At 40.9% G+C, this 14,452-nt stretch overlaps 1 protein-coding gene across 1 annotated transcript in view; it reads right to left on the bottom strand.

The window, feature by feature from the left end:
• Positions 1-14,452, bottom strand: part of ESR1 (estrogen receptor 1) — a 276,181-nt gene that overhangs the window by 72,195 nt on the left and 189,534 nt on the right. Inside the window, 1 exon segment of the mRNA NM_001024231.1 lies at positions 8,445-8,583. Coding sequence (NP_001019402.1) covers positions 8,445-8,583 — 139 coding nt within the window.

Here is a 14,452-nt window from a genome sequence, read left to right as displayed (position 1 = left end):
CCTTTTGTAGCAACGTGGATGGAACTGGAGAGTGTGATGCTAAGTGAAATAAGCCATACAAAGAAAGACAGATACCATATGGTTTCACTCTTATGTGGATCCTGAGAAACTCAACAGGAACCCATGGGGGAGGGGAAGGAAAAAATAAAAAGAGGTTAGAGTGGAAGAGAGCCAAAGCATAAGAGACTGTTAAAAACTGAGAACAAACTGAGGGTTGATGGGGGGTGGGAGGGAGGGGAGGGTGGGTGATGGGTATTGAGGAGGGCACCTTTTGGGATGAGCACTGGGTGTTGTATGGAAACCAATTTGTCAATAAATTTCATATAAAAAAAAAGAAGTTGGCCATCTTCCTTTATCATTGGATTTTTTAATGGGACTCATTAAAATGAATAAGAATCTTTCCAATGCCAACTATGGAGAGGTATCTGTGATTAACGCAGATCTGAACAAGATTGCTTGATTATTCTTGTGTAGCATGTATGATTTAAATAATATTAAGACATTTTAAAATTAAACTTTTAGTTTAGAGTGTCTGACTCTTGATTTCTGCTCAAATATTTGATTATATTTTAAGTCAGTTAAGGTGATGTTTAATTGTTAATAACAAACGGCAAATACAAAAATAATGGGGCATGTAAAAATGTAAGAAGTCAAATTAACCTCCTACACAGGATTAATTCTTAGGTTGGAATTATGCTTTTCCCTCTGGGGCAATTTTATATTGAGTGGATTTTACATTGAGTGCATCCTTACTGTTTACAGGCTTATTCCTCTTGAGAAGTTAAAAATTTGCAGCCTAGCAAGGTTTATAATATAGTACTACTTAATTGTTTTTGTTTTTAAGGAGAAACCTTGGCTTGAGTGTTTAGGGTTTTTTTTTTTTTACCTTTTTCTTTTTTTTTTTAATTTTTTTAATGTTTATTTTTGAAGGAGAGAGAGACAGTGTGAGTGGGGGAGGGGCAGAGAGAGAGAGAGAGAGAGAGAGAGAGAGAGAGAGAGGCACAGAATCTGAAGCAGGCTCCAGGCTCTGAGCTGTCAGCACAGAGCCCAATGCGGGGCTAGAACTCACAAACCGTGAGATCATGACCTGAACCGAAGTCGGATGCTCAACCGACTGAGCCACCCATGTGCCCCTTTACCTTTTTCAATAGAACTCCTACAAATGCTTTCATCACTTGATAGTCAAAGTGACTTTTCCTGAAATTACAGTATGTGTGTGTGTGTGTGTGTGTGTGTGTGTGTGTAATATCTTTCCTGAGATATAATTTGCGTATCATATAATTAGCCCATTTAAAGTGTATAATGCAATTGATTTTTAGTCTAATAAATTCTTTGATTCATTTTCAATCACAGGTAAGCAGTAATAACAGCACTTTGGCTAATTTCTCCATTTTGTTTGGCCTCAACATTTCTCCTGTACAGTTTACAGTTTCATATTCCCAGGATTTTTCAGAATGCTAAATGCAAGACTTTTACAAATCAGTCAATTGGCATCTGCTATTGAGTAATGAAGGGCTCAGAACTGGACAGGACCAATGGATTCAGCGTCAGAACATAAACCCTTTTCCCTATATTCTCATACCATTAATGAGATATAGTATAGAAGACAGTCCAGTGCAGTACTGTACTGATTAAAGAAGCTCGATAAATGTTGGCTCCCTTTCTTTTCTCTTTTATCCAATTCTATAAAGTAGAGTGAAAGAAGGGTTATGAGCACATTTCTTGAGATACAAATGAGGCACACAGGCATGCAAACCAAAGCATACCTGGAGAGCTATGGAGGGAATCCAGCAAAGCTACCCGAGCAACTCAAAGGATCTCCTGCCCAAGATTGACTTTTCTGGTGGGTGGATCACTCGTTCCCCATGCACTGCACCTGCTTCCCCAGCTACTACAATGCCCCCAGCCCCTCCACATGGCACACATTTTTCAGAGAGGAGAAAGCTGAAAAGGGAATATATAGGGAGGTCCTTCTCATCATACCCAAGAAACCTTTGGACAGATTACATTCTGAATTCATCAACTTATTTCAGAACTTTATTTTTTTACTCTTCCAAGTAAAAAATCTGCAAAGAACTTACATTGAGCTTTGGGCACTTAAGGGGCTCAGTCGGTTGAGTGTCTGACTCTTGATTTCTGCTCAGGTCATGATCCTGGGTTGTGGGATTGAGCCCCATGTTGGACTCAACACTGTGTGGAGCCTGCTTAGGATTCTCTCTCTCTCTCTCTCTCTCTCTCTCTCTCTCTCTCTCTCTCTCTCTCCCCCTCCCTCTACCCCTGCCCCCCTCTCATGCTCTCTCTCTCTCTCTAAAAATAAAAATAATTTACATCAAGCCTTACACACACACACAAAGAGGCTAATTTTTCTAAAAAGCCAATATAAGTGTTGCTGGAAGCATTGTTTTATTCGCATGTTTTTATTTACATGTTTTTTCCTGAAATATTTACAGTAAACAGGCTAAAATGAGAATGTTCTTGTTTCTAGAAAAGACTTTTTCTTTTCCATTTCAAATGAACGTATCATCTGGAAACAGTCTGCTCTTTAGTAGAAGAGGCCAAATGTTCTCTGGTGCAGCAACCTGTTTTCCTCTGAAGGAACTTATTCCTATCCCATGCCTACAAGTAGAAGTTTCCGCTGTTTAATACTGTTTTCTACAGGCAAAGCCTCCTGATGCAGGAGCGAGGTAAAGAGCTAGATCAACAACCCTCTGGCCAGACGCTTGGTGAAGGGAATATTCTGCTGGTCCAATTAAGCTCTCCTTTTTAAATGCATGAATAGTTGTTTCTCTGAGAGTGAACGGGACTCAAAACTTGAGTGCTTTGGCTTCACTGAGAAATCCGCAAATATTTCTCAGAACTTGTTAGCACTGATGGCGCCAGGGAAGCAGAATTAGACTGTCCCTTGGAAACCGGATAGTCTTAACTGAACACGCAATTTACATTGTTTCCTCTAACACTATGTCTGCCTTCCAGCGATAGTAAACTTCGCTCCTGCAAGAACAAAGAGACCCCACCAGAAATGATCTATGTTGAACACTTTTGCTTCTGTTTTCCGTCTATGTTTTTCCAATGCCAGCACTCAAGCAGGACTAAACGAAGAGACGCATTCCTAGTTGACACAGAGGACATATTTTGTGTCTTCTGGTGCCAAAACACACCAGAGGGTTAGGTGCTAGAATGGAAAATAGTTCTCTCCATTTCCTGATGACTTTCGCAGGCATTCTTATTATCTTTTAACTTTCCTCTTGTAAAACACCCCCCCCACACACGCACACGCAGCACGAGAAATTACTGGGTTCTTTATTTATGCCTTATAATAACCTTTATTTCTTGGTTTTCACAGGCAGAGACAACTGCATTAAGTGCTTGGAACTCACTGCTGCGGGACACAGGGAAGAACTGGAAACTGTGGGAAGGCTAAGCGCGCCAGGGGTAAAATTAGCCTTCAAGCATATGACTACCAGGAAAGCTCAGAACTACCAGAATCAAGATATCATGGGTTGTCATCAGGGAGTAAATCAAGCCATAACTCTTTTTGAATAGATGCAAGATAGGAAATATGTCTGCTGTTCACAAATGTGGGATGGCAACCCAGCAGGTTTTTATACTCCTGTAATCGCTAAACCCCCATTTGCCAGTACGAACATCTGAGTAACTACAAGGAAAGACTGCGGTAAATTTTATCCTCCTGATGGCCTTGCAAGGCACAAGGTTTGAGAGAACAGGACATCATCACAATCAATCACAGATAAACCCTGTCTCTGGTTAACAATGGGTGACTGGACTGTGTGGGACTTTTGGCTTTCCCTTTTCCCTGTTTGTATGCAGATGTAAACAGCCTATGGAGGCGGCTTTTCCCAGGTAGTGTCACAGAGCCGGAGCAAACACTGAAAGGAGGAAGCTAAGACTCGTTTTGTGCTTACCTGCTGTCAAACAGCTTTGAAATTTAGAGACTTCCTCATTTTGTCACAAAAAATGTTTGCTGTGTGCACCACGATGGGAAAAGAGCAATGGGGAGATCGGAGTGATGTATACTAATCAGAGAGGTGAATGTTATCAAAAGGGTTAGGAGCCTGCAGGTAAAAATATACACTGTGTTCTCAGCTGTCACTCAAAACCATCTTGCAGATGTATGAAACATCAAATGGGCTCCTCATCACATATTTTTTACTGTGATGCACAGATCAATGTCATCAGAGGGAGCCATCACTCCAACACACAGGCTAATTTAATAATACTGAAACTTCATAATATTTAGGTGCATGTTAATTAGAAAAGTGTAGAAAATTTTATAGCATATATCATATTTTATTTTTTATATTTTATATTATTTATATAATTTACATTTATTTATATACTCTTCTGATTACCAAGATGTTCCTGAGTGTATTTAAATGCATTAAGATCTTGAGTTTACTGGATAGTGGCTCTAGTTATGGGAAAAAATGACAATAAGCTTATCCCCATTTGGAATTTAGAAGTCCCAGAACAGGTTGATGGAGTATAAGCAGAAGCGTAAGCGTATTTAGTAATTTTACAAAATCCTTTCAAAATAGATGGATATTAATTTCTGTGCAGTCTTTAGGGGACAGAGCCAGGAACTGATGAGTAATAATGAATGAGAAGTGAGTGAGTTTGATGATAAGAACAGCTGAAATGCGCATCAGAAGATGTAGATTCTACGGACTGTCACGAGCCTCCCGGGTGACCTCAGCCATTGCGGTTAACAGACACTTAGCTGGGAATCATAGAAGACTCTGTACATTGGAGGGAATGAGAAGGTGAACAAACTCTGGTTCTTCTGCCCACAAGAGGCGTATGAGCTGGTGAGGAAGAGAAGACACACAATCACAACACACACGTGGCAGACCAGAACTAAGAACAGACCACACAGAGGGAGAACTGAGACCAAGGAAAGGCCCCCTTCACCTACAGAGGGAAGAGTGTGAAGGAGAATTTAATGGAAAGTACCATCCGAAATGAGCCATAACGAACAAATGTTTGACAAGGAATCCTGAAGGTGGAGGACCTTCAGAAAAATGTGAAGAAAAACTGCAAGAAAAGCTTTGAAGTGTGAGGCTAAATTCAGTACCCAGGTGTTTTTAGCCTGGACAAGAGCTCACCAAAGTCACCGAATCCTCAGAACTGCCTTTTGGACTCATGCTCCCTGCCCTTCCTCATTTACAGCATTTGACTGGCGTTATAGAAGTTTGTGTTGAAAGAGTCATAATAAGAAAGCCATAGTTATCAAGATAAGAAGTCTAGACCATTTCTTCTGTGGAACAGGAAGAGCCAATTAAAGCTGAGTCAGAAGGCATCAGGATCATAGCTGTGCCTTAGAGAGAAATCTGGGGTGGCAATGTGGGGAACAGAATGAAAGAAAGAGGGGTAGTGGTCAAGAGAGGGAAATGGTAGTGGAAAAACAATAATCTGAGGAAGGGACAATGAGAACCTGTGCAGAGGTCACACAGGCGCAGAGGGATCGAGACCAAGGGGAGGTATGGATTTCAGAAATAATGCAGAAATGACTTGATAGCTGGATAATCTGGTGGGTGGGAGGAGTAGAATCCATGATTAATTTAAACTTTATGGCTTCAGTGTCCAGGTGAATGTTGATGCCGCAAATATAGAGAATAAAGAAAAGGAACAAAATGGATAAGGGAGACAATATATTCAAGTGAGGGATATGGTAAGTCTGAAGAGCTTACAGGGCACTGAAGGAGAAAAGTCTAGAAGAGTTGTTCTCAACCAGGGTCAATTTTGCACCTTCCCTCCTGCCACCCACGGGGCACGTTTAGAAATGTCTACAGACCCTTTGGGTTTTGACATTGGGGAAGAGGGGCATCACAAGCCTCTAGTAGGTAGGGTTTGGGGTGCTGCTAAGCACCCTAAAATGTCCAGGACAGCCCCGACAAGGAAGAATGAACCCCCTAAAAGTGCCAGTAATGCAAAAGTTGAGAAATCCTGGTCCACAGGAAGTGACAGCTTCAAATCTGGAGTTGAAGGAAGTAGGAACGGAGGGAGATGAGAACTTTCGCGCAGTAAGCATGCGCTTTCTGCAGCAAAAGACTTGAGAGAAGATTAACCATAATGAGAGTGCATGGAAAAGAAAGAGAAGCAGGTGGCTGACAAAATCCTAGGCAATGCCATCACCTAATTAACTGAGTTCTTTGGGGTGAGGTGATGTCAAAAACACTTTCATATTCATTTTTTTAAGGAAACCCTACCCTGAACTCACAACCCCAAGATCAAGAGTCGCATGCTATACTGAGTAAGCCAGCCAGGCACCCTCAAACCCTTTTATATTTAAAACACAGCGTCATGGGGCGCTCCGGTGGCTCAGTCGGTTAAACGTCATGATCTCACAGTCCATGAATTCGAGCCCTGCGTCAGGCTCTGTGCTGACAGCTCAAAGCCTGGGGCCTGCTTCAGATTCTGTGTCTTCCTCTCTCTCTCTGTCTCTCTGTCTCTCTGTCTCTCTCTCTCTCTCTCTCTCTCTCTCTCTCCGTTCCTCCCCTGTTCATGCTCTGTCTCTGTCTCTCAAAAATAATAAATAAATGTTAAAAATATTTAATAAATAAAATGCAATATCCTGATGCCTGTTTTCATCAAGAAGATAGAGAGGAATGAAATGGGGGATCATGGAGCAGATCAGTTATGAACATCCCCCAAAATTCAGCATTGAAGATCCATCCCAGTCTGTAGCAGGGAAACAATGTATGTGGTCTGCCAATTTGTTATAACTTGGTCACATAACCACATGACTGTACACAAGAAAGTTAAGAAGAAAATTGGAGGAGGAGGAGGAGGAGGAGGAGGAGGAGGAGGAGGAGGAGGAAGGCAGGGGGAGGAGGAGGAAGAGACGGATGAAAAGAAAAGAAAGAAAAAAGAAACAAAGGAAAACAAAGAAGAAAAGGGGTGGCAAGGGAAAAATGGCAAGATAAGAGAAACAAGGGGAAGGGAGGGAGGGGAAGGAGAAGGGTAGAGACAACGCTAAGAGACTGACAGGATACGGAGTAAATGCAGGTCTACCCCGGCCACCCTCAATAATTCTGTGAAACTGTAAAATGGGAATACATTCCACCTACAGCAAACTCTGCTTCTTGAACAGGGTCATCACTATTTTTCAAAAGATACATAGCGCAAAATGACAGAAGAGTAACCAACACTCGTACAATTCTCCAGGACTTCAATAAATTGTGCTGCAACTCTGCTCCAGAAGGCTGAATGAGGGCAGGGAAGCCTCGAGCGGGACAGGCGACGGGGAGGTGGTGTCAATGCTCCAAAGCAAAGGAATGTGGAAGGATGCATCACAGGCAACCTTGGAGTGCTGACCAGAGACAAAGGAAGTCTGCAAGAAACAGAAGATGGTCCTTTCCCATTCAAACCGTTATGTGGCCCGCATATACAGGTAGGCTTGGAAACCAACCAAAGGAGACATCACTGGCCATGAAAGAGGACGAAGCACATGAACACAGGAGAGAGGTGGTATGAGTGTTGAGCCAGATACACGTTTAATTCCAATCTTGGCTCCACCATTAGCTAGTTTGATGCTGTTTGCAAGTAGCAGAATGGCTCTGAAACTTAGCTCCTTTCTGGTAAGCTTCCCAAGTGTGCTGTCATGATCAAAGGGCATCACGTATGTAAAGCACTGAACTTGGAGTTAGACATTCTTCTACAGCAGCTACCACTGATGGAAGGGGAGTCCCTCCATCAGTGGTAGCTGCTGTAGAAGAATGTCTAACTCCAATTTCTCTAAGCAATGACAAAAAACAGACCAATAGGACCCACGTTCTAAGTCAACCCAAAATAGAACATGTTAAATAAGGTAACACATTTGAAAACTGAAATCTTCGCTTTTGAAAATGAGCAAGTAACTTTTATGAATTCACAGCAATGAGAGTGGCCTTTGGAATGCTGATCAAATTTCCTCTTTTAAGTGATTGAAAACTCAGAAGGAAATGAAAGGTTATTGTAGTTTGGATGTATGTGGGCCAAAAGAAACTTTAATTAAAAGGAGGCTATTTATTTCAATTTCTTAAATGTATGTAACACAAGATTAAGGTGGAGTTAGAAAATTCTAATTCATAATGAAGTTATATAGATGTGCGTATGTACACACACATACTTATGTGTATATACATACATACATTTTATATGTATATGTATGCACACAAATTATATATGTACACATTAGAAACAACAGAGCTCCTCTGAGGATGCTGTTACTGATGTGTAGCATCATCTAAAAGATGTTAGCCTAGAGATATCTAGCAGAAAGTTGTCCTTAGCTTTCTGTGAACCTGACTAGACTACATCTCCCAAATTCATCCCTTTGTAAAGAAAACATATTGGATAAAGTTCTCGAGTGTCGTGGAATACTGAATAAAAGAGCTTCAGGAATAAAGGATGTGCTTCCCCCAAGCTCCATCCAGGCCACTTACCTGTCCAGGAGCAAGTTGGGAGCAAATAGGAGCTTCCCTGGATGCTCCATGGAGCGCCAGACAAGTCCAATCATCAGGATCTCTAGCCAGGCACATTCCAGAAGGTGAACCTGATCGTGGAGGCTCAAATCAACAAAGCCTAGAACAAGACAAGGAAAACCCTGCTGACTTAAACTGAAAAGTCATTATTAGTGAAATGAGAAAATCAAGGATTTGAGCTCGTGAGGTCTATTTTCTAGTAGTATGACATGTAATGGAAGCACACTTGATAGGAAAGTCAAGGTTTTTTTCAAACCTAGTATATCAATGAACTCTAATGTAACATTAACTTTCTTAGTGCCTTAGCGTCACATCTATACACATGTACTACCTTGTACAACCCTCTTAGCTTTCTATAAAGTTCTGTACTTAAATAAAACTGATATCTTAGACATCTTTTTTTCACTTAGACATTTCTAATAGCCCTATGTGATTACTGCATTTCATTTCTGATTCAGTTGAAGATATTTAGGTACAAGAAATTTAAACAACTTGCCTAAACCAAACAGGCATTGGAACACAGGCAGGACCAAAATTACTACATTTCTATTTCTTTGCTTCACTACTAAGCCATGCTCTTTTTTTTTTTTTTAACACCATGTAAAAGGAAGACTAATGAAATAGCGTGTGTAAATAAATAACGTGAGGGAGAATGAGTCAGAGGAATAAAGGTGAAATTATAATTACTTCTGGTAATAAATACTAATGTGCCCTTGTTTTCTAAAGGCTTTAATGGGAGATTAAAGCTTTTCCTAATCATCACTGACAATAATGGTGGATGCCTAATGATAACACCAACAACAACGAGGAGGAGGAGGGGGAGAAGGGGAACAGGGGGAGGAGGAGGAGGAGGAAGAGAAAGAAAAGGAGGAAAAGGAGAAGGAGCAGGACAAGGAGGAGGAGGAGGAGGAGGAGGGGGGAGAGGAGAAGAAAAAGAAGACCAATTTATTGTGCCATGACTATGGTTTTGAAGCCATGCTAACTATTTCCTGAATAATTTTTTAAATCTTTATTAATACAATAACTCTAAGAGGTAGAAACTGATGGGAATGCCCTTTTACAGATAAGAAAACAGATGTTCAGAGAGCTTATATATTTGTTAAGATCAGAGATGGGACTATAATCTCCAGAAGCTGTGCCCTTGATTACAACTGATACTACCTCTTATGAGCTGCAATTAATTATAGAATTTGGATCAAATAATTAAATAAACTCAACCATACAAATCAAGGTCCACCAGAGTGACAGGCATTAAATGAACGAAATGACCATAAATCTTGCTGCCTCCCAAACCAGCTCCCAGACCTCTTGCCCCGAGGTATCACATCAGGCTATTTCCTTCCTCTCTCCCTCTGCCTTCATCCCTTTGTTCTCACTCATCCATGAGACTGGCTCTAGAAACCCCTTTTCTGGTGTCCTCTTATTTTTTCTATTATTACACTGTTGTTAGTTATATATTGTTATGTTTATTAAACAGCCAAAACATAAGTTTATTTATGTAAGCAGTCAAGGATGGATGGTTTGCCAACTGGATGTTTTCTCTTGGGTGTCTTGGAGCTATCACAGGATCAGCATTAAACAAGTAGCTCATTTCTGATGCATGGAAGAACCACTCTTACCGCTAAATAGGTGACAATCCACATAGAGAAACCCCAACTAGAGAAAGACCTCAGAGTCTATGCCTCCTCCGAGCCATCGTTCCATAATCAAGCCTCACCGATTCTATCTTTGAAGTAACACTAAAATTCTTCCTCTCTTTTCTATATTTCCAATGTTACTATTTTAATTTAATTCCTAAGAGTCTCTCACCTTTCTGTCTGACTTTTGTAACTTAACGTAAGTTATTTTGAGACTTACCCATGGTCTTGCATGTATGAATAGTTGATTCTTTTTATTGCTGAGTGGTATTCCATCGTATGGATATACATGATAAATAAAAATACAATGTACGTATCCTTTCATTGGACTTTTGGGTTGTTTCCAGTTTTGGGTTATTACAAATAAAGCTTTTATGAGTAGTCTATGTACTACTTTCTTGTATGAACATAGGCTTTCATTCTTCTTGGGTAAACATTTAGGAGTACAATGGCTGGATCATACAGATCTACAAGTATATGTTTCACTTTCTAAGAAATTGTCAAACTGTCCATTTTCGCTTCCAATCAGCAACAGATAAGAACACAGTTGTTCCATATCCCCCCTGATACTTGGTATAGTCAGTCTTCTTAATCATAGACATTCTAGTAGATGTACAGAAGTATCATAGTGGCTCTGTGGCTGTAATTTGCATTTCCCTAATAACTAACAATGTTGAGCATCTTTTCATGTGCTTCTAGCAGATCATTACCATACATGATATTCATTTTATTTATGCATATATCTGTAAATCCTGCTAGACTGTGTATTCATTAGGAGAACCAGATGCATGATCCTATCAAATTCTGCTTTTTAAAGTCCAAATTTATTGCACCTTTTCCAACATCAATCAACCGTGCCACGGCCCATAACAGGGTAGACTTTACCAGAGCAGGTGTCTTCCCATTGGAAAGAGTGGGTTTCACTCACATACAGCAGGGCCTGCAACTGGAGAGAAAGTGGGTAGCTTTGTTCATTACATAAACAAACAAAGAACAAAACTAAAAGATGAAAAAACAGTGTGTTTTAGAAAAAGAAAAAGCTTCTGAAAAGAAAAAGGAACAGGTATGTCTACAACCTGCAGCCATATACCCCCGGAGTGCACTGGGTCAAAATGGACTACCTTAGTTCTGGAAGAAACACTGCCTGAGGTGACGGGAAATGTTTCTTTTTCTCAGTACCCAAAGTCTGATGGGATAAACCGACTCCAGTGGGCAGTACTTAAAAGGAAAGCTCTCAAGGAAGTTTTAATTCCCTAAGATTTTACCCCAATCTTTTGGGTGAAGTCTCATAATAGCAATGCAAATGACACTGTAAATTAAACTCACTTTCAGAAATGTTGACATTCGAAAGTGATGTCATTTTTCATGACATTCACTGTTTTATATGGGGAAAAATATAACCATGTGATAATGTCACCCATGATGACACCTACACCACATTATCCGGTAACCTCCACAAACCTCAAAAAATCACACAGGATGAGATTTGGGAATATCTTGGGAGAGGACTGCAGCTGGCCACAAAACCATTCGATTTTGGAAAACCAGAGGAGTGTTCTTTGGTAGCAACCTTACATATGAAGCTGAATCATACTTTTTAATTCTCACTTCAAAACTTCAGTGCTACTTAAGTCTGACAGTTTTAGTGGTCTTTTGGGAACCTCAGAAGCTCACCATAGCCATTTGTACCACACAAGTCTGGCGATTATGAAATCTGTCTGAAGTATGTCTGTTAGTAATAGTTTTCAGTCCGAGCCCAGCAGAACTGCTGGGGCCTTCTGTTGAGATGATACAGACCTCTCAAAAAGAAACAGTCTATTTCATTATCTTTCCCAGCAGGGCATATTGCCCGTGGACAAGGGTTATTGTATCTCTTGCACAGTATCTTCTGCAAGTTCCTGGGGCAGGGGCGGGGGTGAGGGTGCAGAGAAGACTATCAATCGACCCTCTCGATGAACGTGAAGGCTACTGAAGACTGTCCATTAAAGACTCTCAATTCATAACCAATGGAGAAAAATAATGTACTCAATCCCAAACAAAATTATATTGTCTATGCATAGACATCAAGTTTCAACCCTTGGTTATTTTCCGTATAAACAAGAAGGATGATCTAATGTGCCATTTTAGGTGGATCTGCTATAAAAATTTAGAGGCATTCAACAAAGCCTTCCTTGAGCACCTGAAAGTGATGGAAGTATGAAGATGGAAGGGAGCAGCATCCATGCGATATGAATAGAGGCATCGGTGACAGGTCTTAGGACAGGTGACACAGTGAGAGATGATTCACCCCCCATCACTTGGGGACTTCCATCTTAGTGACAGTGGACAGTGACAAGGTGCCCTGGGCCTGCGAACTCCACGTGACTGCAACAGAAAGCATAGCTAAAAAGTAATAACAATGGATTGCTGAGACCAAAGGAAATCAGATGCAAGGAAATCTCATTTTATAAAATAAAATTTTTTCATGTTTACTTATTTATTTTTGAGAGCGAGAGAGAGAGTGCACAAGCAGGGGAGAGGCACAGAGAGAGGGAGACAGAGAATCTCAAGCAGGCTCTGCACTGTCAGCCAGGAGCCCAAAGCAAGGCTCAAACTCATGAACCATGAGATCATGACCTGAGCCGAGACCAAGAGTCAGACGCAACCAAGGCACCTGGGAGCTCCTATAAAATAAAATTTAAAAAAAAAAAGCAAACATGGGTCTGTTTCTCTAGCCTGCATTCACAGGCCTAGTAATAAAGTATCTGGAGATTGGGTTATACTGGAAACAGACAGAAATGCCTCAACTCCTACTTTCCACCCACTATGCGGACAGGGACCTAGAGAAGTTGAGGGAGGTCTCTTTTATGAAGAAATAACCTCCCTGTCCATACAACAAGTCCATCATCTCCAGCTTCATCACCACGTAAAGACATTCCTGCCTAACTAAGAAAGATTTTTACACTTTCAAGATTTTTAAGGAGCTCATGACATGTCCTCCTCCTTCCCTTGGGCCTCATGAGATCCTAAACCCTCTTCCCCACTCTGCTAGAAACTGCTGGACAAGTTACTTAATTTGCCTTGACACACAGGAGATCTTCACCCTCCCTTACAGGGTATGACAAGGCTCTTAGAAATCACATTGAAAAGTGTGCTGAGATCCTTAGGCAAAATGACTGATATAATATGAATGCTTGTAAAGTTCCTCACTGTGGTGGAGTAAAAGGTAAATCACAGTGGCTCTTCAGTACAGGCATGAGAAAAAATAAGCACTACAGTAATTATATTTCCTATTTCCATGGGATAAATCTATAGAGATGCAAAGTGAGGTAGAAACCCTGTGGAAGAAAAAAGGCAACTTCTCCATGGCTGCATTACCTACAAAACCAGAAGCCAGGTGGTTGGTTCCCTTAGTAAATCCACTGGAAAAACATAGTTTCCTGACCTTCAGAAAAAATGAATCATGTTCTCAGTCATATGATGACCCCAATGTTCTCCAAAATGTCACTTATGAAATTGCCTATTGCATTTTTTTTGTATTGCTTTAACTTAATGGAAAAAGATTTAAATAATTCATCTCTTCCTCTGGATGCCAAAGATTCAGTGAAGAAGAAGAAGAAGAAGAAGAAGAAGAAGAAGAAGAAGAAGAAGAAGCAGCAGCAGCAGCAGCAGCAGCAAGAGGAGAAGGAGGAGGAGGAGGAGGAGGAAGAAGAAGAAAGAGAAGGAGGAGCCGAAGAGGAGGAGGATAAGGAGAGGAAGTAGAAGGAGGGGGAGGGGGGTGGGGGGAGGGGGGAGAGGGAGAGGGAGAGGGAGAGGGAGGAGAAGAACGGGACATGACACTGTAGCATAAAGACAGCTACAAGCTCAACAAAATTTGGGATTTCTGGGAGAAAGCCTATAGAACAGATAATACCAGAAGAACCTAGATCCCAGTTCAAATGCTAAGCAGTCTTCATGCCCTCCATTTTGTAATTTTTTCTCTTTTTCTCCAGAAAATGGAAACTTGATGCCATACTATGGACATGTACCCCCATGGTATGACCTCCAGCCTCCAAATCAAATTTTGGATTCTCTTTTTATCCAGTCTCATTATAGAGAGACCCATTAAAACTGTCATTCCCATTCTATAACCCTTTAAGCTGTATCCAGTAACACACAAGCACTGAAAAATTCTTTTTTAGGAAATGAGCATAACCCACTTAAATACCGTCATGCACCACTCTTACCAAATTTATGCCACTGTGACAAAGTAAAATAAATGGCAATAGGTTATCATCATTTAGAAATACTGAATCACAACGCAAGAGCATGGGTCTCCCCCCCCCCACCCCGCAGCAAGCCCTACATCACCAC

This window comes from Felis catus, chromosome B2, assembly GCF_018350175.1.
Source record: "Felis catus isolate Fca126 chromosome B2, F.catus_Fca126_mat1.0, whole genome shotgun sequence".
In the NCBI taxonomy this organism is placed as follows: Eukaryota; Metazoa; Chordata; class Mammalia; order Carnivora; family Felidae; genus Felis; species Felis catus.
This window is presented reverse-complemented; position numbering and strand designations above follow the sequence as displayed.